At 44.9% G+C, this 22,581-nt stretch overlaps 1 protein-coding gene across 4 annotated transcripts; it reads left to right on the top strand.

Moving 5' to 3' along the window:
• Nucleotides 1–261: 261 nt before the first annotated feature.
• LOC147891649 (uncharacterized) lies at nucleotides 262–20,890 on the top strand. Of its 4 annotated transcripts, none has more exons than XM_087388138.1 (3): nucleotides 262–675; nucleotides 19,592–19,723; nucleotides 20,625–20,890. In XM_087388138.1, exons 1-3 carry the CDS (start codon nucleotides 466–468, stop codon nucleotides 20,847–20,849), a joined length of 567 nt encoding a protein of 188 aa, XP_087244264.1. In that variant the 5' UTR covers nucleotides 262–465; the 3' UTR covers nucleotides 20,850–20,890. The 4 variants fall into 4 exon arrangements, with proteins under 4 accessions (XP_087244264.1, XP_087244266.1, XP_087244265.1 ...); XM_087388140.1 differs by having other exon boundaries at nucleotides 19,592–19,740; XM_087388139.1 differs by having other exon boundaries at nucleotides 19,592–19,740; nucleotides 20,453–20,890.
• The last annotated feature ends 1,691 nt before the right edge of the window (nucleotides 20,891–22,581 follow it).

Raw genomic sequence — 22,581 nt, 5'->3', positions numbered from 1 at the left:
ATATCAATCACTTAAAGAATGAGCATTTGGGGAAATGTTCAAAGAGATTATTACAAAGTACTCATTGTACTTGTTTCAAGCACTCCTTTTTTATTTTTTTTGAATGTTATACTCCCAATAGCGCCCCCATATGAGGTGCTCAAGATAGAATCTTGAGCCAGAACTAAGAACCGGCACATGCACACCCACACGTTGCGAAGCTCTCGGGCTTGAGCTTCTCTTTTAAGTCGAGTTCCACTTGAACTTCACACGTTGCGAAGCTCTCGGGCTTGAGCTTCTCTTTTAAGTCGAGTTCCACTTGAACTTCATATAAAACCATCTTCATCTTGGATCCAATTCCACTTCAACTTCATATAAGCATCTTCATCTTCATTCATCTTCATTTTATTTGCAGTTCTTCTTCTTCTTCTCTGTACCCTTTTCTTCCCCCTGCGCAAACCCTAATCCTCCCTCCTCTCCATCGCCATGGTGGACTTGCCTTCCCCTACCCTCGGCAGCCTCTACGTCAAGGCCATCCCCCCCCCGGATATCAACAAGAACACCTCCTGGTTCCAATACCCCGCCGTCTGGACCACCTACTTCCTCCTTATTTTCTTTGGCTGGCTCTTCGTCCTCTCTGTCTTCGGCTGTAGCGCTGGCACGGCTTGGTCCGTTGTCCACCTCGCTCATTTTGCGGTGAGTTCCCGAGCTTCTCTGATCCAGATTGGCCTTTTTTCTTGAGATCTATCGAATTTTTATGGTTTCATACTGCGCATGCATCCAAGCTTTGCTATGTTTCTGGCGGACTGCGTACACCACCACTTTCTACTGATTGTCAGTTCATATTCTACATCAATCACATTAGGAGTTCAATTTTGGCAGTTACACTGAATCTTGCGGTGCTATGCTCGCTGCACTTGATCCCACCCGTCCGTGTAATCAACTGATCTCTGATAATCGAAGCGCAGGGGCTAAAGATTTATAGAAACAATAACATTCTTTAAGGTGTCTTACATGTGAGGATTTGAAGAAAAGTTATGAAGACAGTCTTGCTCTATTATATGTAATAGCCTTTGACTTTCTCTAAAGTCCCTGTAATCAATGCACATCCTATATGAGCCATCCTTCTTCTTAACCAAGAGAACAGGGGAAGCAAAAGGAGACTGACACTGTGTGATGAAATCCCTGTCCAAAAGCTCCTGGACTTATTGGCTACCTCCTCCCTTTCAGACCTTTAAAGCCTATAAGGTGGTTTATTTACTGGTTTTGACCCTGGCTCAAGGTTAGTTACATGATTTCACATCTCTCTTGGGAGGTGAGTGATGAGGAAGATCATAAAAAATATCTGAAAACTGCTGCAGCAACTCCTGCATATACTTGTCTTCCACCCACAGTTCATTGCTGTCCTCTGTTTTAGCTATTTGTACAGCATAGAGTCCAGAATACTCTTTGAGGTCCCTGGTTAGTTTTCTGGAAGATATGACTGTCATCTTAGGAGGTTTAAAGCCCATAAGTGTGATCTGTTTTCTAGCATGCAGAAACTTCATACACTTGTTCAAGTCCATAGAGAACTCTCCTAGGGTTTTGAGCCATTTACAGTACAATACAATATCAATAGGTCCCATATCCAGAACAAGTAGATCACCTAGAAAGGAATAGGCTTCAGAGAACTTAATTTGAGTGGCTTGGCAACATTGTTTGCTTATGGAGTCCTTACCATTAGCCGCTTCAACTTTAAGGTCATGGTCCAATATAGATGGGTTCAATCTCTCTGGTTGGACAGATTTGGTGTTGATGAAGTTGTGGGTACTCCCACTATCAACCAAAATGTGGACAGATCTGCCGTTGATTAGCCCCTTCAATCTGAGAGTTTGGGCATTCTTGGAACCCATGATAAGTTCAGAGAGTTGATTACAGAACTGGCTGAGTGTCCCAAAATACTTCCTAATCTCCTACACAATAGTTTTCATCAGGTTTTCTACCTCAAACTCAATTCCAGCAAACGAATCGCAGCTCCTCTAGTTAAATCGCAGCAGGAGAAATCAATGTGTAGCACTAGAAAGCAACTCACACGTCACTATAAATCTCATCTGATGTCCAGACATTGGAGATTGCTAAATTCCCCACTGTTTAAGAGGAAAACCACCTATTTACAAGGAGGGCCCACATGAGAAAAAGCGTGAACATTGCCTACTTTTGGAGAAAGCCCTAAAGCCCAGCTTTTGGGAAAGCTAAGAAAGCTCCAGGTTTCAGAAAGCAGGGGGCAGCTTTTAGAAAGCATATGCTTTCTAGCTGCCCACCTCAGTCTATAAATTGAGAGCCCTTTTGCTCCCATAGTTGTTGATATTTGTACTTAGTTCTTGCTCCCTCGTGAGCCCATTAAGGTTTTAGAAGAGCAAAGACAACGCGGTTGGGAGTACATGCAGAATTTGAGGACAGCATCCATCATCATGCCATAATGGCTTTCTCGGTCAGAATTTTTTTTGTCCCAGACTCCCAATATATGATGTTGTGTTCTAGTTATGCATGATGGAGTTCATGGTTTTCAACCTTGTGAGTGACTGTCATGAGATCGAAAATGCACTATGTATTGTGTAGTACATCTAGTTATATATTAGATAGTGATGTTGGAGGAGGTCGTTCTCCTATGGCAAGACACATGGGCATCACAAAGACCTATGACATGATAAAGGTGAGATTTTGTTGGGAGGGTCTTTGGAGATGTGGAAGGATGTCGCAAAATGCTTGTCGTGCCAGCAAAGCAAGGTGTACAACAAGCTATCTGTTGGTTTGTTGCAGCCATGGTTCATTCGGAAAGCAAATGGAGACATCATCATAGGTGTTATTACTGGGCTTCTTTCTAAGAGATGGGACATCATTTATATGGTAGTCGATAGGCTTACCAAGCAAATCCATTTCATTTCCAATAACACAGTATTCAGCATCTTAGGTTGCCTGGTAGGTCATCACGTATGTAAGCACCATGGAGGCTCACTTGTTTCCCACATGGTTGAGGGACTAGTACAATGGGTTTTCTTATAGGCCCCTTGGCATTTGTATCATGGATTCACGATTTCATTGTGCCTCCCCACACTTGGTGCAGAGCACTCATATGTGGCTTTTAGCATCTTGGCTACTAGGCCAACCACAGGGGAGGGCCCCCCCCCCCACATCGACCTGTGGAGAAGCATGGTTGACTTGATGATGCAGATATTGCTATACGTTGATGACATAGTCCTTCTATCATCTTCGGCAGAGAGGCTACAGAAGCATGTGGAGGCATTGGAGGTATTTTGTAGGGAGAGAGACTTGACAGTCAACCTTAGAAAAACCAAGGTCATGATCTTCAACACCTCACGGGCTGTACTACATCAACATAGCTTCACTTATCGTGGTGAGCCGACAGGGAGCCTTGGCTTCAGTACAACATGGAGGCACCACTGGAGTCGATTCCTGGAGAAGAGATCACGCGTATCATATGCTTAAACCTCCTTCAGCTCTATATAGCCCGGGCTTGGGTGGGGAACCAAGAGCTTCCCACCAAGATCCAGGTCTATCGTGATAAGTTTCTGAGATTATCGGAGGATGGATTCATCATCAGACCCCAGTACCTTGAGTATAGTGGAGTCTCACATGTACTGAGGATTGCCATTGGACAGATGCGGGTCTCGTCACATCAGTTGGGGATCGAGGCAAGAGAGCTGCAGGCATACCTAGAGAGCATCGGATCTACAAGTTATGCACACTGGGGACAGTTGAGACAAAGGAGCATTTCTTATGTGTTTGCCTAGCTTATTACGAGATACGGGGGCACTATTACGGCCTCTTTTAAGAGGGACAACCACTCTCTTTGACTGGTCCTCTTCCATGACTAGGTTTGTATTGGGCTCAACTTGATTGAGATGCGAGTACACAGAGATATGCTACTAGGACAGATTAGATAGCAGCATGCATTGATAGTACCATAGGATACTGAGACAGACAGATCGCAGTGACATGTCATATTGTTATGCATTCGAGTCGGCTTCGGGCCATGGGCCATTGAGGAGTGGAAGAGGAGGTAGCAAATATGCGAGCATCATGGGTCAGCATAGAGAGACGGCACGCTACTGTCGGATGAGAGATCTCGAGTTTGCGCACGGCACGGAGAGCGACCAGAGCATGTAAGAGGAGACCGCGCGAGGTGAGGCATCACTCTTGATATAGCTCTCTAGAACAGAGTGTTGGGGTAAAGGCACATTGCCACCCATTTATTAAAGATATGACACCTATGACTATCTTAAGACAGTCATAGAGTGAAAAACCTAATTCTAATAAAACTTATGAGTTTGTGGTGTGGCTCATCACTTCACACCCGCATCTATTGTGTCACTCCTCTCTCTCACTCTCTCTCCGGTTGTACTTCTCCCTCTTTCCTTCCCTCTCAACTGGTATCAGAGCCATCATCTCTCCCTCCTCACTCCTGCCTACCACTCCCTCTACCCCACCTTGTCCCCTCGGGACTCGTGCCCTCAGCAGCGTGCAGGCGGCGTGGGCGGAGCTTGGCATTGCGTAGGCAGCGCGGGCTGCAGCGGGATAGCGAGGGCGGTAGCGCGGGCGACAGCGCACGTGCGGGCTGAACAGGGCGGCGCGGAGCAGCGCCAGCAGCTGCAACAGCAGCAGCCTGGTGCGCACCCAAGCAGCCTCAGGGCCTCGAACAGGGCGGCGCGCAGGCGCGCGCGTGTACGGACGTACGGCCGTCCGTACCGCCGTACGGACACCGCACAGGCGTCCGTACTGTACGGACGTCGCCGTACGTACAGGGAGCTGCGTCAGGATTTTTTTTTCGTCAGGGAGCTGCGTCAGGGAAGAGCATTTCGAAATTTTTTTTTTCTCTCTGTTTTGGGATTTCGTACCCTGCACAGGTACAGCAGGTACAGTGGTACCCTGCACAAGTACACATGTACAGAAAGTACAGCAGTTTTTCTTTGGGGAAAGAAGGAAAAGAGAGAGCATTCCCGGCTGTTCAGTTCCACAGTGTGTGGTGGTTGCACAGTTATCTTGTTTCGGGAAGGTAATGCCTTGATTTTGCAGAGGACTTTTATGCTTTTGCTGAGTGCAAATCTCAGCTTTTGGGTGACATTTTCAAAGGGCTTTTGCCTGGAAGCTTATGCAGTGTATGCCTTGAGGCAGTGTGGAGCTAGGGAGCCCACATTGGTCTTGTTTCCACAGTGTATTCAGTGACATTTCTGCAGGTCACATTTTGTGTACGACACCTTGAAAAATCTCAGTTGAGCCACGCTTGGCCAGGGCGCATCGAGTTTACTCGGTTCCTAACTGTTCATCGTTGACAGTGCTCAAAAGATTTTCTCTTCAGTGTTTGTACGTTGGGATCTGTGTTGTTATTGTGTACACAGGGCTGTTTATGCATTGCATTGTCAGGTGAAAGTGCCAGGAGAGCGCTGCATTTTGTATGCTACCTCAGTGTTGAGGTGTTTTTCACTTGGTACAGGTGTCAAATCAAGGGGCTTTTGCCCAGATTTTGCTTGAGAGCACTTGGGTTACTGTTTGAGACCTTCAGATGCCTTTTATCCCCTTGGTAGAAGGGTGATTGCTTGGGATTTGTCCCATTTTCTGTTGTAGGTTTGTGACAGGCTGAAGTGTCTGGAGCCTCTTTTTCAGTGAACAAAACAGTGTATGACAAGTGGTTTATGCATATAAAATCAGTGCAATACCTCATCTGAGGTGGGAGAAGTGATCAGGACAGCAGTGTTTTGTGCTTCGTCAGCTGATGATGCACTGTTAAAGCACTTGTGGAACAGCTGCAGCATTCTGAAATTACTGTTTTATGCCTATTTGAGCACGGTACAGTGTGTCAGAAGGTACAGTAACTGAAGGGAAATTTTTTCTGTTTTGCTGCAGATTTTTTTGACAGTAAAAACAGCACTATTGTGAGTGCTCTTGGCTCTTGATAGAGCAGGTTTTTTCTGAGAAATCAGAATTTTATTCAGTCTTTCTGACTTACAGGGAGTCAGGTACTTTTCTTATCTGATATGGCATCAGGGGGAAGTGAATCATCAATTCTGAACATAAAGAAATTGGAAGGGGCACACAATTATGCATTATGGGCAGAACAGTGTTTGAATGTACTTCTGCTTAAGAAGATTTCTAAGCCCATAAGGGTGAAGGGTGTCAAGCCATCTGGGATGTCAGATGATGAATGGGAGGAGCTAGATTTGTCCGCGAGGGCTGCTATCATGCTTACTCTCAGTGATTCTCTTGTGTACAATGTTCAGGCTGAAAAGACCTCTTATGGCGTATGGCAGAGGCTAGCAGAGTTGTATGCCCAAAAGAGTTCAGCCAGTAAGGTGTATTGGTTGAAGAAGCTGGTTGATCTTTGCATGAAGGAAGGTACAGCTATGACCTCACACTTGAGTGAGTTCAATGCCATCTTTACACAGCCGATTGCACTGGGGTTGAACCTTGATGAGGAGTTCAAGGCTACTTTCTTGTTGTGTACCCTCCCGGAGAGTTGGGACACTTTCAAGACCACTTTGTCTAATTCAAATGTCACTCTTATATATGCTGATGTAGAGAGCTCTCTCCTCATGGAGGAGATGAGCAGGAAGAATAATGCGGGCAGCAAGTCTTTAAATGCTTTGCAGGTACAGGAAAAAGGCAGGATTCAGCAGAAGGGGAGATCTGCTAGTAAGTCCAAATCCCGCAGTCAGTCCCGTGGCAAAAAGGATATTGAATGCTTTTATTGTGGCAAGAAGGGACATGTGAAGTCTAAGTGCTTCAAGTTTATAAGGGATCAAAAAGCCAAGAAGGCTGAGGCAAAGGATGCAGGCAGTGGAAGCAAAGGCAAAGGCAAGGTCAAGGTAGATGACTGGGATGCAGTGAATGTTGCAGCAGAGGACAGTGACAGTGACAGACATGATGTTCTATGCTCTTCTGTTGTAATTGCACATACTTTGGTTATTGATGGCCATGACATGCACACCTGGCTCTTGGATTCAGGTGCTTCTTTTCATGTTACTCCTCATAGGGAGTGGTTTACTTCCTACACAGGTACTCATGGAGTTGTTCACCTTGGGAACAACTATGCATGTCAGATTGCAGGGATTGGCAGTATACAGATAGTATTCCCTGATGGACGCATATTTATGCTTGATGGTGTTCGCCATGTGCCGCAAATCAAGAAAAATCTGATTAGCACTGGCTTGTTGGATGACAGTGGTTACCACACCACATTTGGGGATTCCAAATGGGTGATTACTGATGGCCAGGTTGTAGTGGCTGAGGGTTTTAAGAGTGATACCTTGTCGCCTCTTTATGTTTCCAGTGTAGGTAATCATGTTGTTGCCATAACCGAGCTGCTAAAGGTTTCATTGTGGCATAGCCGGTTGGGATACATGTCCGTTAAAGGAATGCAAGAACTGTCACGTTTGGGTTATCTGCCGTCTCTTTCATTTTCAGATTTGCCTACTTGTGATCATTGCATATTTGGCAAGCATTCTATGACTCCTCATAAGAGGAGAACTCCCCAAAATAGAGCACCGCTTGATCTAGTGCACACTGATTTGTGTGAGATGCCACAATTATCACTAGGGGGTGCAAAGTATTTCATTACTTTTATTGATGATGCCACACGCAAAGTGTGGGTCTATTTCTTAAAGCATAAGAGCGATGCCTTAGATGCTTTCAAGAAGTTTGTCGCTCAGGTTGAGAATCGGACAGGTCGCAGGCTGAAATGCCTCAGATCCGATAATGGGGGTGAGTATGTGTCAAATGCTTTTGTACAGTTTTGCAAAGCTAAGGGCATTAAACAGGAACTCACAGCCCCTCATAATGCATCTCAAAATGGTGTAAGTGAGCGGATGAATCGAACTATTCAGGAGAAGGTTCGATGTATGTTGTCTTATGCTGCATTGCCCCATGGCTTTTGGGTAGAAGCCGTGCAAACAGCAATTCACATAATCAACAGGTCGCCTAACAAGGCTTTGGAGTTGAAAGTGCCAGAAGAGGTGTGGTCTGGCAAGCCACCTTCATATAAGCACTTACGTGTGTTTGGCTGCGAGTGCTTTGCTCATATACGCAAAGAACTGCGCACCAAACTGGAGCCAAAGTCTTCCAGATGCATCTTTATGGGTTATGGTGACGAAGGTGAAATGGGGTACAGGTTATGGGATCCCGTTAAACGGAAGATTATACGCAGCAATGATGTCATCTTTAAAGAGGATAGTGTACACAAAGAACCCGTGCAACCTGTGGAATACAGGAGGGTGGTTTATGATGGTGTCGGACAGCAAAGAATGCCCCTTAATATGCAGCAGCAGGCTGCTGCAGATAACCTTGTTCAAGAGGGTATACAGGCTGAAAATCAGCCATATAATTTTGCCAATGATGCACCACTGAATATGCCAGCAAATGGGGCTGTAGAACAGCCAGATATGGTGGTACAGCCACCCGTCATGCATGACGAACAGGCTAGACAAGCCTAATCCGGAACATTTTGTTAGGAGGAGAACCCGTGTACAACGGCCTCCTGACAGGTTTGTTCCAGGAGCCAATAATGTGGCTGATTTTATCATGCTGACAGATTGTGGTGAGCCTTCCAGCTTCAAGGAAGCTATGGGAAGAACAGAGAAAAAGAAGTGGGAGAAAGCCATGCAGTCAGAAATGGACTCTCTACTTCAAAATGATACATGGGACTTGGTGCAGCTACCTGCAGGCAGAAAGGTTTTGCCATGCAAGTGGGTTTACAAAGTCAAAGTTGATTCAAATGCTTTACCGAGGTATAAGGCCAGATTGGTTGCGAAGGGATTTAAGCAGGAGAAGGGCATTGACTTTGATGAGATCTTTTCTCCTGTAGTCAAGATGACTACTTTGAGAGCGGTGTTAGCTCTTGTTGCTCATGAGGACATGGATTTATGTCAGATGGATGTGAAGACTGCTTTTCTTCACGGAGATCTCCATGATGAGATCTATATGAGTCAGCCAGAGGGATATGCTGTTAAAGGGAAAGAGCAGCTTGTGTGTAAGCTCAAGAGGAGCTTGTATGGACTCAAGCAGGCACCAAGAGAATGGTACAAGAAGTTTGATGCCTTCATGCAGTCCCAAGGGTATCATAGGTGTGAGACCGATCATTGCTTGTACACCAAATGGGCAAAGGATGGCAGTTTGATGCTACTCATTCTATATGTGGATGACATGCTTATTGCCAGTAAATCTCAGCATGAGATTAGTGCTTTAAAGAAACAACTGCATAAGTCTTTTGACATGAAAGACTTGGGTGATGCAAACCATATTCTTGGCATGCGGATTACTCGTGACAGGTCCAAGGGACTTTTGTTTCTGTCACAGAAGGAGTACATTGACAAAGTAATGCAGAGGTTTAAAATGGAGGGGGGGAAGTCTATTAGTACCCGGTTGCCTCCACATTTAAAACTCAGCAGTAAGGACAGCCCCAGATCAGATGATGATAAGGCTGAAATGGCCAAGGTTCCGTATGCATCTGCAGTTGGTTCTTTGATGTATGCCATGGTTGCCACTCGTCCGGATATTGCTTTTGCGGTGGGAGTCATCAGCAGGTATATGGCAAATCCAGGCAAGTGGCACTGGGAAGCAGTGAAAGGTGTCTTGAGGTATCTCAAGGGTACCAAAGACTTGTGCATATGCTATGGTAGGCAGGATGCTTTGGTGCATGGTTTTACAGATTCAGACTATGCAGGGAATGCAGATAACCGGAAGTCTACTACCGGTTATATTTTCACATTTGCAGGAGGTGCTATATCATGGGTGTCTCGGTTGCAGAAATGCGTTGCACTGTCAACTACTGAAGCTGAATATGTTGCAGCCACTGAAGCTTGCAAGGAAGCAATATGGCTTACTCGGCTGGTGGGAGATCTGGGCACTACAGGAGAGATGCCAGTTTTGCATTGTGATAGTCAGAGTGCTATCATGTTGGCAAAGAATCCGGTCTTTCATCAAAAGACCAAGCACATAGATGTGAAATATCATTTCATCAGGGAGGTACTGGAAGACATGCGACTTGAGCTTGTGAAAGTGCATACTGATGATAATCCTGCAGATTTGCTCACTAAGAGCTTGCCTACAGAGCGGTTTGCACATTGCCGCCACATCATGGGATTAGGATGAGACCATTCTTATTTTATGGTCTTGTATACAGTAACTGTATATTGCTGTAATTTTTATTCTTTTCTCCCCTTTAGGCACATTGGCCTTTAGGTGGGAGGTTGTTGGGGTAAAGGCACATTGCCACCCATTTATTAAAGATATGACACCTATGACTGTCTTAAGACAGTCATAGGGTGAAAAACCTAATCCTAATAAAACTTATGAGTTTGTGGTGTGGCTCATCACTTCACACTCGCATCTATTGTGTCACTCCTCTCTCTCACTCTCTCCCCGGTTGTACTTCTCCCTCTTTCCTTCCCTCTCACAGAGGTTGAGGAGACCACACCCTCCACCACAACGGAAGACAGCCTGACAGATGCAGATCCATGATATTTTTGCAGTCCACTGGAGAGCCACCACGGTGCTGGGTTCCGACTACTGATTCTCACTTGCTCATTCCAGCTTTTCTGCTTTTGAGATTTTGAGCTTTGTAGGTTAGTTTAGTACAGCACTCAGCAATGCCCTAGTGCATGTAGGGGAAGAAAGGGGAAGAGGAGCAAGAGAGTGAGAGTGAGAGAGAGTGACACTCTAGTGCGGGTGTGAAGAATGATGAGCCACACCACAAACTCACTTGTGTTTTATTAGGATTAGGTTTACCTATGACTGTCTTAAGACAGTCATAGGTGTCCTATCTTTTAATGAAGGGTTGGCAATGTGCCTTTACCCCAACAACCTCCCACCTAAAGGCCAATGTGCCTAAAGGGGAGAAAAGAATAAAAATTACAGCAATATACAGTTACTGTATACAAGACCATAAAGTAAGAATGGTCTCATCCTAATCCCATGATGTGGCGGCAATGTGCAAACCGCTCTGTAGGCAAGCTCTTAGTGAGCAAATCTGCAGGATTATCATCAGTATGCACTTTCACAAGCTCAAGTCGCTTGTCTTCCAGTACCTCCCTGATGAAATGATATTTCACTTCTATGTGCTTGGTCTTCTGATGAAAGACCGGATTCTTTGCCAACATGATAGCACTTTGACTATCACAATGCAAAACTGGCATATCTCCTGTAATGCCCAAATCTCCCACCAGCCGAGTAAGCCATATTGCTTCCTTGCAGGCCTCAGTGGCTGCAACATATTCAGCTTCAGTGGTTGACAGTGCAACGCATTTCTGCAACCGAGACACCCATGATATAGCACCTCCTGCAAATGTGAAAATATAACCGGTAGTAGACTTCCGGTTATCTGCATTCCCTGCATAGTCTGAATCTGTAAAACCATGCACCAAAGCATCCTGCCTACCATAGCATATGCACAAGTCTTTGGTACCTTTGAGATACCTCAAGACACCTTTCACTGCTTCCCAATGCCGCTTGCCTGGATTTGCCATATACCTGCTGATGACTCCCACCGCAAAAGCAATATCCGGACGAGTGGCAACCATGGCATACATCAAAGATCCAACTGCAGATGCATACGGAACCTTGGCCATTTCAGCCTTATCATCATCTGATCTGGGGCTGTCCTTACTGCTGAGTTTTAAATGTGGAGGCAACGGGGTACTAATAGACTTCCCTCCCTCCATTTTAAACCTCTGCAGTACTTTGTCAATATACTCTTTCTGTGACAGAAACAAAAGTCCCTTGGACCTGTCACGAGTAATACGCATGCCAAGAATATGATTTGCATCACCCAAGTCTTTCATGTCAAAAGACTTATGCAGTTGTTTCTTCAAAGCACTAATCTCATGCTGAGATTTACTGGCAATAAGCATGTCATCCACATATAGAATGAGTAGCATCAAACTGCCATCCTTTGCCCGTTTGGTGTACAAGCAATGATCGGTCTCACACCGATGATACCCTTGGGACTGCATGAAGGCATCAAACTTCTTGTACCATTCCCTTGGCGCCTGCTTGAGTCCATACAAGCTTCTCTTGAGCTTACACACAAGCTGCTCTTTCCCTTTAACAGCATATCCCTCTGGCTGACTCATATAGATCTCATCATGAAGATCTCCGTGAAGAAAGGCTGTCTTCACATCCATCTGACATAAATCCATGTTGTCATGAGCAACAAGAGCTAACACTGCTCTCAAAGTAGTCATCTTGACTACAGGGGAAAAGATCTCATCAAAGTCAATGCCCTTTTCCTGCTTAAATCCCTTGGCAACCAATCTGGCCTTATACCGAGGTAAAGCATTTGAATCCACTTTGACTTTGTAAACCCATTTGCATGGCAAAACCTTTCTGCCGGCAGGTAACTGCACCAAGTCCCATGTATCATTCTGAAGTAGGGAGTCCATTTCTGACTGCATGGCTTTCTCCCACTTCTTTTTCTCTGTTCTTCCCATAGCTTCCTTGAAGCTGGAAGGCTCACCACAATCTGTCAGCATGATAAAATCAGCCACATTATTGGCTCCTGGAACAAACCTGGCAGGAGGCCGTTGTGCACGGGTGCTCCTCCTAACAAAATGTTCCGGATTAGGCTGCTGTCCAGCCTGTTCTTCATGCATGACGGGTGGCTGTACCACCATATCTGGCTGTTCTACAGCCCCATCTGTTGGCACATCTAGTGGTGCATCATTGGCAAAATTATCTGGCTGATTTTCAGCCTGTATACCCTCTTGAACGGGGTTATCTGCAGCAGCCTGCTGCTGCATATAAATGGGCATTCTTTGCTGTCCAACATCATCATAAATAACCCTCCTGTATTCAACAGGTTGCTCGGGTTCCTTGTGTACACTATCTTCTTTAAAGATGACATCATTGCTGCGTATAATCTTCCGTTTAACGGGATCCCATAACCTGTACCCCATTTCACCTTCGTCACCATAACCCATGAAGATGCATCTGATAGACTTTGGATCCAGTTTGGTGCGTAGGTCTTTGCGTACATGAGCAAAGCACTCGCAGCCAAATACACGTAAGTGCTTATATGAGGGTGGCTTGCCAGACCACACCTCCTCTGGCACTTTCAACTCCAAAGCCTTATTTGGTGACCTGTTAATAATGTGAACTGCTGTTTGCACGGCTTCTGCCCAAAAGCCATGGGGTAATGCAGCATAAGACAACATACATCGAACCTTCTCCTGAATAGTTCGATTCATACGCTCACTTGCACCATTTTGAGATGCATTATGAGGGGCTGTGAGTTCCTGTTTGATGCCCTTAGCTTGGCAAAATTGCACAAAAGCATGTGACACATACTCACCCCCATTATCGGATCTGAGGCATTTCAGCCTACGACCTGTCCGATTCTCAACCTGAGCGACAAACTTCTTGAAAGCATCTAAGGCATCTCCCTTATGCTTCAAGAAATAGACCCACACTTTACGTGTGGCATCATCAATGAAAGTAATAAAATATTTTGCACCCCCTAGTGATAATTGTGGCATCTCACACAAATCAGTGTGCACTAGATCAAGTGGTGCTCTATTCTGGGGAGTTCTCCTCTTATGAGGAGTGACAGAGTGCTTGCCAAATATACAATGATCACAAGTAGGCAAATCTGAAAAAGAAAGAGGCGGCATATAACCCAAACGTGACAGTTCTTGCATTCCTTTAACAGACATGTGTCCCAACCGGCTATGCCACAATGAAACCTTTGGCAGCTCGGTTATGGCAACAACATGATTACCCACACTGGAAACATAAAGAGGGTACAAGGTATCACTCTTAAAACCCTCAGCCACTACAGTCTGGCCATCAGTAATCACCCATTTGGAATCCCCAAATGTGGTGTGGTAACCACTGTCATCCAATAAGCCAGTGCTAATCAGATTTTTCTTGATTTGCGGCACATGGCGAACACCATCAAGCATAAATGACTGTCCATCAGGAAATACTATCTGTATACTGCCAATCCCTGCAATCTGACATGCATAGTTGTTCCCAAGATGAACAACTCCATGAGTACCTGTGTAGGAAGTAAACCACTCCCTATGAGGAGTAACATGAAAAGAGGCACCTGAATCCAAGAGCCAGGTGTGCATGTCATGGCCATCAATAACCAAAGCATGTGCTATTACAGCAGAAGAGCATAAAACATCATGTCTGTCACTGTCACTGTCCTCTGCTGCAACATTCACTGCATCCAAGTCATCTGCCTTGGCCTTGCCTTTGCCTTTGCTTGCATTTCCTGCATCCTTTGTTTCAGCCTTCTTGGCTTTCTGATCCGTATGAACTTGAAGCACTTAGACTTCACATGTCCCTTCTTGCCACAATAAAAGCATTCAATGTCCTTTTTGCCACGGGACTGACTGCGGGATTTGGACTTACTAGCAGATCTGCAAAGCATTTGAAGACTTGCTGCCCGCATTATTCTTCCTGCTCATCTTCTGCATAAGGAGAGAGCTCTCTACATCAGCATAAATAAGAGTGGCATTCGAGTTTGACAGGGTGGTCTTGAAAGTATCCCAACTCTCAGGGAGGGTACACAGCAAGAAAGTAGCCTTGAACTCCTCATCAAGGTTCAACCCCTGTGCAATCAGCTGTGTAAAGATAGCATTGAACTCACTCAAGTGTGAGGTCATAGCTGTACCTTCCTTCATGCGAAGATCGACCAGCTTCTTCAGCCAATAAACCTTACTGGCTGAGCTCTTTTGGGCATACAATTCTTCTAGTCTTTGCCATAGACCATAAGAGGTCTTTTCAGCTTGTACATTGAACACAAGAGTGTCTGAAATAGTGAGCATGATAGCTGTCCTCGCGGACAAATCAAGCTCTTCCCAGTCATCAGCTGCCATGTTAGATGGCTTGACACCCTTCACCCTTATGGGCTTAGCAATCTTCTTTAACAGAAGTACATTCAAGCACTGTTCTGCCCATAATGCATAGTTGTGTCCTCCTTCCAGTTTCTTTATGTTCAGGATTGAAGAATCACCTCCCCCTGATGCCATATCAGATGAGGAAAGTACCTGACTCCCTGGAAGTAAAAAGACTGAATAAAAATTCTGATTTCTCAGAAAAAACCTGCTCTATTCAAGAGCCAGAAGCACTTTCAATGGTGCTGTTTTTACTGTCAGTAAAATCTGCAGCAAAACAGTAAATGACCCTGCAAATACTGTACCTTCTGACACACTGTTCTGAGCTCAAAGAGGCATAAAAACAGTAATTTCAGACTGCTGCAGCTGCTCAACAAGTGCTTAACAGTGCACAATCATCTGGCAAAACCACCAACACTGCTGTAAACACTGCTGTACTTACTGTACTGATCACTTCTCCCACCTCAGATGAGGTATTGCACTGAGTTAAATTGCAGAAACCACTTGGCAAACACCCAAAAAACAGTAAATGACCCTTCAGCCTGTCACAAAACCTGCAACAGTAAATGGGATAAATCCCAAGCAATCACCCTTATACCAAGGGGAGAAAATGCATCTGAAGATCTCTGTCGGTAACCCAAGTTCTATCAAACAAAGTCTGGGCAAAAGCCTCTTGATCTGACACCTGAATCAAGTGGAGAACACCTCAACACTGAGGTAGTATGCAATATGAAAATCTCTCTGACACTTTTACCTGACAATGTGCAATGCATAGACTGCCCCTGTGTACTCAGTAACAACACAAATCACAAAGTACAAACACCAAGAAGAAAATCTTTTGAGCACTGTCAACGATGGGCAGTTAGGGACCGAGTAAACTCGATGCGCCCTGACCAAGCGTGGCTCAACTGAGATTTTCAAAGTGCGTACAAAGAATGTGACCTGCAACAATGTCACCAAATGCATTGCGGAAACAAAGCAAATGTCTGCTCCCCGGCTACACACTGCCTCAAGGCATATACTGCAAACACATCCAGGCAAAAGCCCTTTGAAATGGTCACCCAAAACTGAGAATTGCACTCAGTAAATGCATAGAAGCTTCTGCAAAACAAGCATCTGACCTTCCTGAAAGACAAGTAACTGCGCAAACACCACCACTGTGGCACAAGTCACCTCAAGCGTGAGTGACACGAGAGTACCTGCTGTATCTCAACAAATGCATAGTATACAGCTGAAGTGCTTCAGGAATGCATCAGGAATGCTTCATGTACTGCGCGTACATGAACAAAACAGAGTGCTTCAGCACTATTCCTCTTCCAAAAGTGTGTGCCTGCTGCTTTCTGTACCTGCAGAGTACCTGCTGTACTTTCTGTTCCTGCAGAGGCACGCTTCCCCCCAAAAAAAAAATGTCGAGTCTTTGCAGCAAAGAAAACGAGTCCTGTTGTACTTTACTGTACCTGCAGGTGACTGAAGGACTGCAGGTGAGTTGTCCGTACAGTTGTACGGCAGTCCGTACGACTGTACGGCAATCCGTACGGCTGCCGTGGAGTAGCTGCGCCGCTTAGCAGCTATGCAGTTGCCTGATGCAGCTTCGCACTGCTGCGTACAGCAGCTGCTGTACAGCCGCAACCCGACGACGCCCGCGCCCGCGCCGTCGCCCTGCAGCCCGCGCCTTCACCTTGCAGCCCGTGCCTTCACCGTCGCCCTGATCTGCTGCGTCGTGCGCACTGATCTGCCGCGCCGCCACAGTCCGTCGTCGTGCGCAGGTCTGGCCGCGCCAGGTCCGTCCGTACGGTTGTACGGACGACGTACGGCCGTATGGCTCTGTCCGTACGTCCGTACGGAAATGGTAGGCTAGGGAGAGGAGACTAGGTAGGCAAGGGGAAGCTAGGTAGGCTCTGATACCAGTTGTAGGGGAAGAAAGGGGAAGAGGAGCAAGAGAGTGAGAGTGAGAGAGAGTGACACTCTAGTGCGGATGTGAAGAATGATGAGCCACACCACAAACTCACTTGTGTTTTATTAGGATTAGGTTTACCCTATGACTGTCTTAAGACAGTCATAGGTGTCCTATCTTTTAATGAAGGGTTGGCAATGTGCCTTTACCCCAACAGTGCACCCATTGCTTCAGCCCTTTGTGGCTTGTATGAGTTTCTGTCCATTTGTTGTACTTTGTCTTATAGGCCCCGAGGCCTCCCGTGGACGATAATACATCTTGCTCTCTCTCTCTCTCTCTCTCTCTCTCTCTTCGTCATTGTTTTTCACTCCCTTTACTTTACCTTCCCTTCTGCTACTCTCTCCCCCCCCCCCACCCTCTCTTCCTTTCCTCCCTTCTATTCCCCTCTTCCTTAGAACTTGGTGTCTGAATTTTTTCCTTACAACTTGGTGTCTGAAGTTTTTGATTGGCCTCCATGCTTTGAAGGATATGCATGAAATTGTCCATGAAGCTGTGTGTGCGCGCAGCATGTGCATGCATGCGTGTGAGTGAGAGAGAGATGGCATCCATGTATCTATGGAGTTTTGATATTTCTTCGTACCTTTCTGAGTTTACTTCATATAGAAGTCATCTTGCTCAAATGAGAGAGGAGGGATGCTTACTTAAACCATCCTTTCAAAAATAGAGTCAGAAATAAAACGTATTTATAGACATGGCAGTACAATACATTTAAGTTGGAATCTTTGTGAGAGCCTATTGTACGTAGGAGGAAATGCTGTCCGTGGGAGTTATTTGTTGGTGGCTGGGCTGTCTAAACAAGGGAGCAAGCTGAACATAATATTGGGATAGCCAGTCTCTTGCATGCGGTATAACAGCATCATCAGATCCACAAGGACATGATTTCTTTCGTGCTTTGATACCTATTGGTAAAACATTTGGTAGGTCAGGAATAACGTGAAACAGACTTCTCTATTATTAGTTTTTCCCATCGATAGATGGCATTTTTGATATGATTTTCAGACACCAAGGCAGGTTCCAGTGGTGTCTCAATCGGAAGGCAGCTGATATGATTTCAAATCATAATTTATTTGTGTCATTACAGCCTTCTACTCTTTGAATTATTTCTGTCTTCTCTCGTACTCTTGACCGCCAATCTTGGAAAGCTATGTTAGAAAAATACCCAACAGAGGGTACACACAGCGGACGACTTATAGTAATGCCCAGGAGCTCACACACTGTGGTGTGGGGTGTGGAATCACAAACTTCTTTACGTATGTGCATTCAATAGATGTGCAGACTCATCAATAGACAATGAACCAGCCAGATATAGAAGACACCAAAACTTATATATTTCCGTCCTAAACTGTGGACACAATACAAAAGAGATAGATCCAGAGTATGGTCCTCTGATCTAACCACAAGGTCCTTTTCCTATCTGCCGGCTATCTCTAGACTCGAGTCCGCGTGCTCCACCTCGAGCGTCTGTAGACTTTTCGTCCAGTGTGTTCTTCTCCACCTTACTGCCTGTGAATCAGCCTAGGTGGGCAGCCCCTGCCAAGCTTTGTCTGCAGCACACAGGTCCCTGTTCCACTGCTCCAACCTGCTTGTGAATGGCTGCTCTAGAAGGTATGATGATCTCAGCACCTTGCTGCCCTAGAAGACAGCCAAGGTCCAGCCCCTACCTGGCTAAGTCTGCAGCACTTGTTGCACTCTCTCACCTCCTGTAGATAGGCCCAGAGAGTAGGCTCCTTGCTGCTCCCTTCTGCCCTGGAACTGCTGGCTATGCTGGATGAATAATGGGGCATGAAGCCCCTCCTTTTATAGGCCTAGGGGCCTGTCAAAAACCCGACCAGTCTGTCCCAATCTGGGCCGACTGGACAGACCGGGTTGGCTGGCCCAACCAACCTGGTTGGCTCAGCCCAACCAGCCCTTTAAGGGCTCACAAAACTAGGCCTTTATGGCCCACACTTTTAGGGCTTGTGGCCCTCCAATCAAGGCAAGGGCCCAGCCCCTAGGTCAGCCCTATATAAGGTCTGGTTGGCTGCCTCAAAGCAGCCCAACCAGCCTCTCTCCTGGCCGACCCATGTGCTGGTCTGTCCCACCTCTGCTGCGCCACTCGTATGCAGCGCCGTACTGTTCCGTACATTGCTGATGTCATCGTGCCTTTCATAGGGTCCTGCTGCAGTCCACTGAGTGCCTCATGCCAGGCCTGATCCAAGGTACTGTGTCCCCGCCATCTTCCTGCACATGAGCTGCTCCTGGTGCAGCCTTTCATCCTTGTGATACCCCACCAACCATGAATGCTCCAGATCTGTCCCAGATCCACACATCCAAGTAATCTCTCTTTGGGCACATCCTGCCCTAGGTCTCCCTCCCCCACGCTCTCCTCATTGGGGGGCTTACGGATGGGGAGGTGACCTTTCCAACAAGCTAGTGAACAATCATCAAGTATCTTCCCATAAAGAACAGTTTGTGGTGATCATTAAGCATCCCCCTTCTCTTCCCGTCCTCCATTCATGGCCCCATTATTCCCTCCAATGATTAGTTGAAAGGCTATTATTGTGAGGGGCCCAACTGTGTGCCGTGTTTCCACATATTCTTTGCATTAGGCAATTTGATTTAGACTGCCCTTTGTTGGTTTATCATGAAGCAGGATGTTGTATTTACTTTGTGGTGTGGTGTAGGTACTATATGTAGCAGTGATCCTGCAGAATAAGGTTTCAACTGCAGATATTGTTGAGCAAAATAAATGGTTTCAATCTTTAATGTGTGCCTTGCTATATTTGCACAGATTACGTATTGGTCATTTCATTGGAGAAAGGGAACTCCGTTTGCAGAAGATCAAGGGATGTATAATAAGTTGACTTGGTGGGAGCAAATGGACAATGGAAGGCAACTGACCCGCAACAGAAAGTTTGTATTGGTAGTTCCTGTTGCCTTGTGAGTAACCAAGCCTTCATTCTTTCAAGCAAAGTTTTTTGAGGGGATATGTCAAGAAAGGATTGGTTTTAAAATCCACCTTGAATGCAAAGAGATGTGGGTCCTCAATCATTCCCTTCATTGCAACTCATGAACCTCTGCTAGTGTGGATAGGATGAGTATGTTGTTTGTGGCATTGTATCATGCGCATTATGAATGCTAATCAACGTCACTGCCTTGTCTGTGTCTGAAGCTTTGGTAGTGGACCCTCTTTGTCTACAGAAGTATATAACTGCAGATTTTCATCAAAGGATTGGATGTGGATGGTTCTGTAAAGACCAATAGCTTGTACCTTCCTGTAACATTTAGGCTTCTTATCTGTAGAATGTTTCTCTCATTCTGGTTCAAATTGTTACTTCTTTTCTTAATTGCAAGTGCCAATGGAAAGTGCTGGAATTGCATTCACAGATGCACTTTGACGTGCACGTTATACGTGCTTACATGCACATGCTCATGCATGCATGCGCGCGCACACATACACATGCGTGCACGTACACACACAGATAGATGGAGGGAGGGAGTGAGGGGATAGAAAGATAGATGGATGGATGGATTAGAGGGAGGAATCCTTGGAACTTAGGAGGTGGTTTGTTTAGGGTTTTCTCTGTTGGTTTTACGTTTACCTTTCTTTTTGGCTAGCAGCATTCTGCTCAAATCAAAATTTTTATGGCAGGTATTTGATTGCGTGCCATACAACAAACTACAGCAACCCTCTGCTCATTCCAAACACAGTTGCTGTTTTTGTGCTGGTTATTGCAAAGCTCCCAAACATGCATAAAGTAAGAATCTTTGGCATCAATTCTGACTATCCAACTTAAATGGATGTGTTGCATCAACTATTACAGGTCATATCATTGGACCTGTCAGTATATGCAACACTTTTGGTTATACGTGTTCTTGAGGGGGAGCATCTGTACAGGCACTTTCCTTGTGTTATATGGAGGTGTGGTTTCATCCACCAGAAACTAGATTCTTCAGTTTCAAGTGCTCAGGTGTATTTTCATGTCAAATGCATACCTATACCTGAATTTTCTGCGGATTACAAATGTACATGTCCTATGTATTCATAGTGCGAACATGAAGTTAATACAGGTTTAAAATAGTTTGTTTATATCTTAGTGCAGAATTTATGAGGTGATCACAGGTATACTAACTGCTAATATGAAGTTAATCCAGGTTTCAATAATTCCTGACAGCCAAGTGGGACCTTCGATGAGCTGATACGTATGAATAATAATATAAATGTACTGATATTTTTTGAGCATTTCGTAATTAAACAGAACAGGATCTGTTTTGTATTGGAGGCTCAAACGTGCAAGGGAGAACGAAGTACATTTGCCTGCTCACTGAGCGTGGGCCTGCTTTTATTAAAGTATTCTGGAGTAGCATTTAGGGCACATTCATTGTGTTAGATTATTTTGCATCTACAGAAAACCAGCTCTTGTTGAAAGTACTTCATAATCTTTAGAATATCCTGGGTAAGTTTCTTCCTTTGTTGCAATGCTACATTACATTTGTCATGGCTTTTCATACGATAGTATTCATTTACTTCATCAGGTAACAAAGCTGCATATTCTGAACGTGTATACATAGCATTTCAACCAATAAGTTGATAGTGTGCAAAATTCCCCAAGACGGGAATGGTAATGTTGACCCTTGGAACTATACTATTCACAATAGGTGCCAGCTTTCAATATGAACATGATTTGCACAGAGATTTTATTTCAATGGAAACAGATTTCCTTGAACCCATTTTATGTCATAGTAGCTATTCCCTGCTATGCGTGATGGAGTTTATGGTTTTCAATCTTATGAGTGACTATCGTGAGATTGAAACTGCACTATGTTATGTTTTCAGAGGATGAGTTTGGGAATGCTGCTGGATTCATCTAACTTAAAGATATTGAGCAAGGGCATTTAAAAACAAACCAGGTTTGCTACGAATTAAGGGGTACAGAGGCAACAATTGAGTTCGTCAGCAGGCCCTCACTCTGGGGCTCAGATAAATTTCATAATGATGGCATGTAATCTCTTTTTAGGGTGAAGTGGTGTGGTAAGAGCTGCTTGTAGAATGTTCAAAGTTTATTGTTTAGATTGGAGGAAATTATCCACAAATCCCCATATAAATCCAAGAATGGGCATGCAACTCAAATGGCTTATATATATACAGTTACATGGCATGCAAACTATAGGTATAACACAAATGGCTTATGTACATTTACATGACATGCAAACTATGAATGATAATTTTAACCGAACTGAGAAGGCTTAAGTGGAGGAAGGTTTGTGTATATCACAATGAACAATAACAATGTAAGTATAAAGGAACTTTGGTGATACAAAATGTACATTTACATGACATGCAAACTATGAATGATAATTTTAACCGAACTGAGAAGGCTCAAGTGGAGGAAGGTTTGTGTATATCACAATGAACAATAACAATGCAAGTATAAAGGAACTTTGGTGATAAAAAATGTATGACCTACATTACCATGCCATTGTAATTATATTGTTCAATTTCCATCTTAATGCCGTTGTAATTTTACCATTCAATTTCCAATGGATATGACACTGGTGGTGAGAAAGGTTTAAAGAGTGCCTTGTGACCTGTTGGTTACATGCTAGAAACCCAAACTGCAGCATTACAAATGAAAAAATGTTAGGTTGCTAACCCCTTCAAACTTTTGTGAGATCTCTCATCCCCTGCTTTCCAATGGATATGACACTGGTGAGAAAGGTTTCAAGAGTGCCTTGTGACCTGTTGGTTACATGCTAGAAACCCAAACTGCAGCATTACAA

The sequence above is a fragment of the Dipteris shenzhenensis genome, chromosome 17, assembly GCF_047967505.1.
Source record: "Dipteris shenzhenensis isolate YYH24624 ecotype China chromosome 17, Dip_SZ_1.0, whole genome shotgun sequence".
Classification (NCBI taxonomy): domain Eukaryota; kingdom Viridiplantae; phylum Streptophyta; class Polypodiopsida; order Gleicheniales; family Dipteridaceae; genus Dipteris; species Dipteris shenzhenensis.
This window is presented reverse-complemented; position numbering and strand designations above follow the sequence as displayed.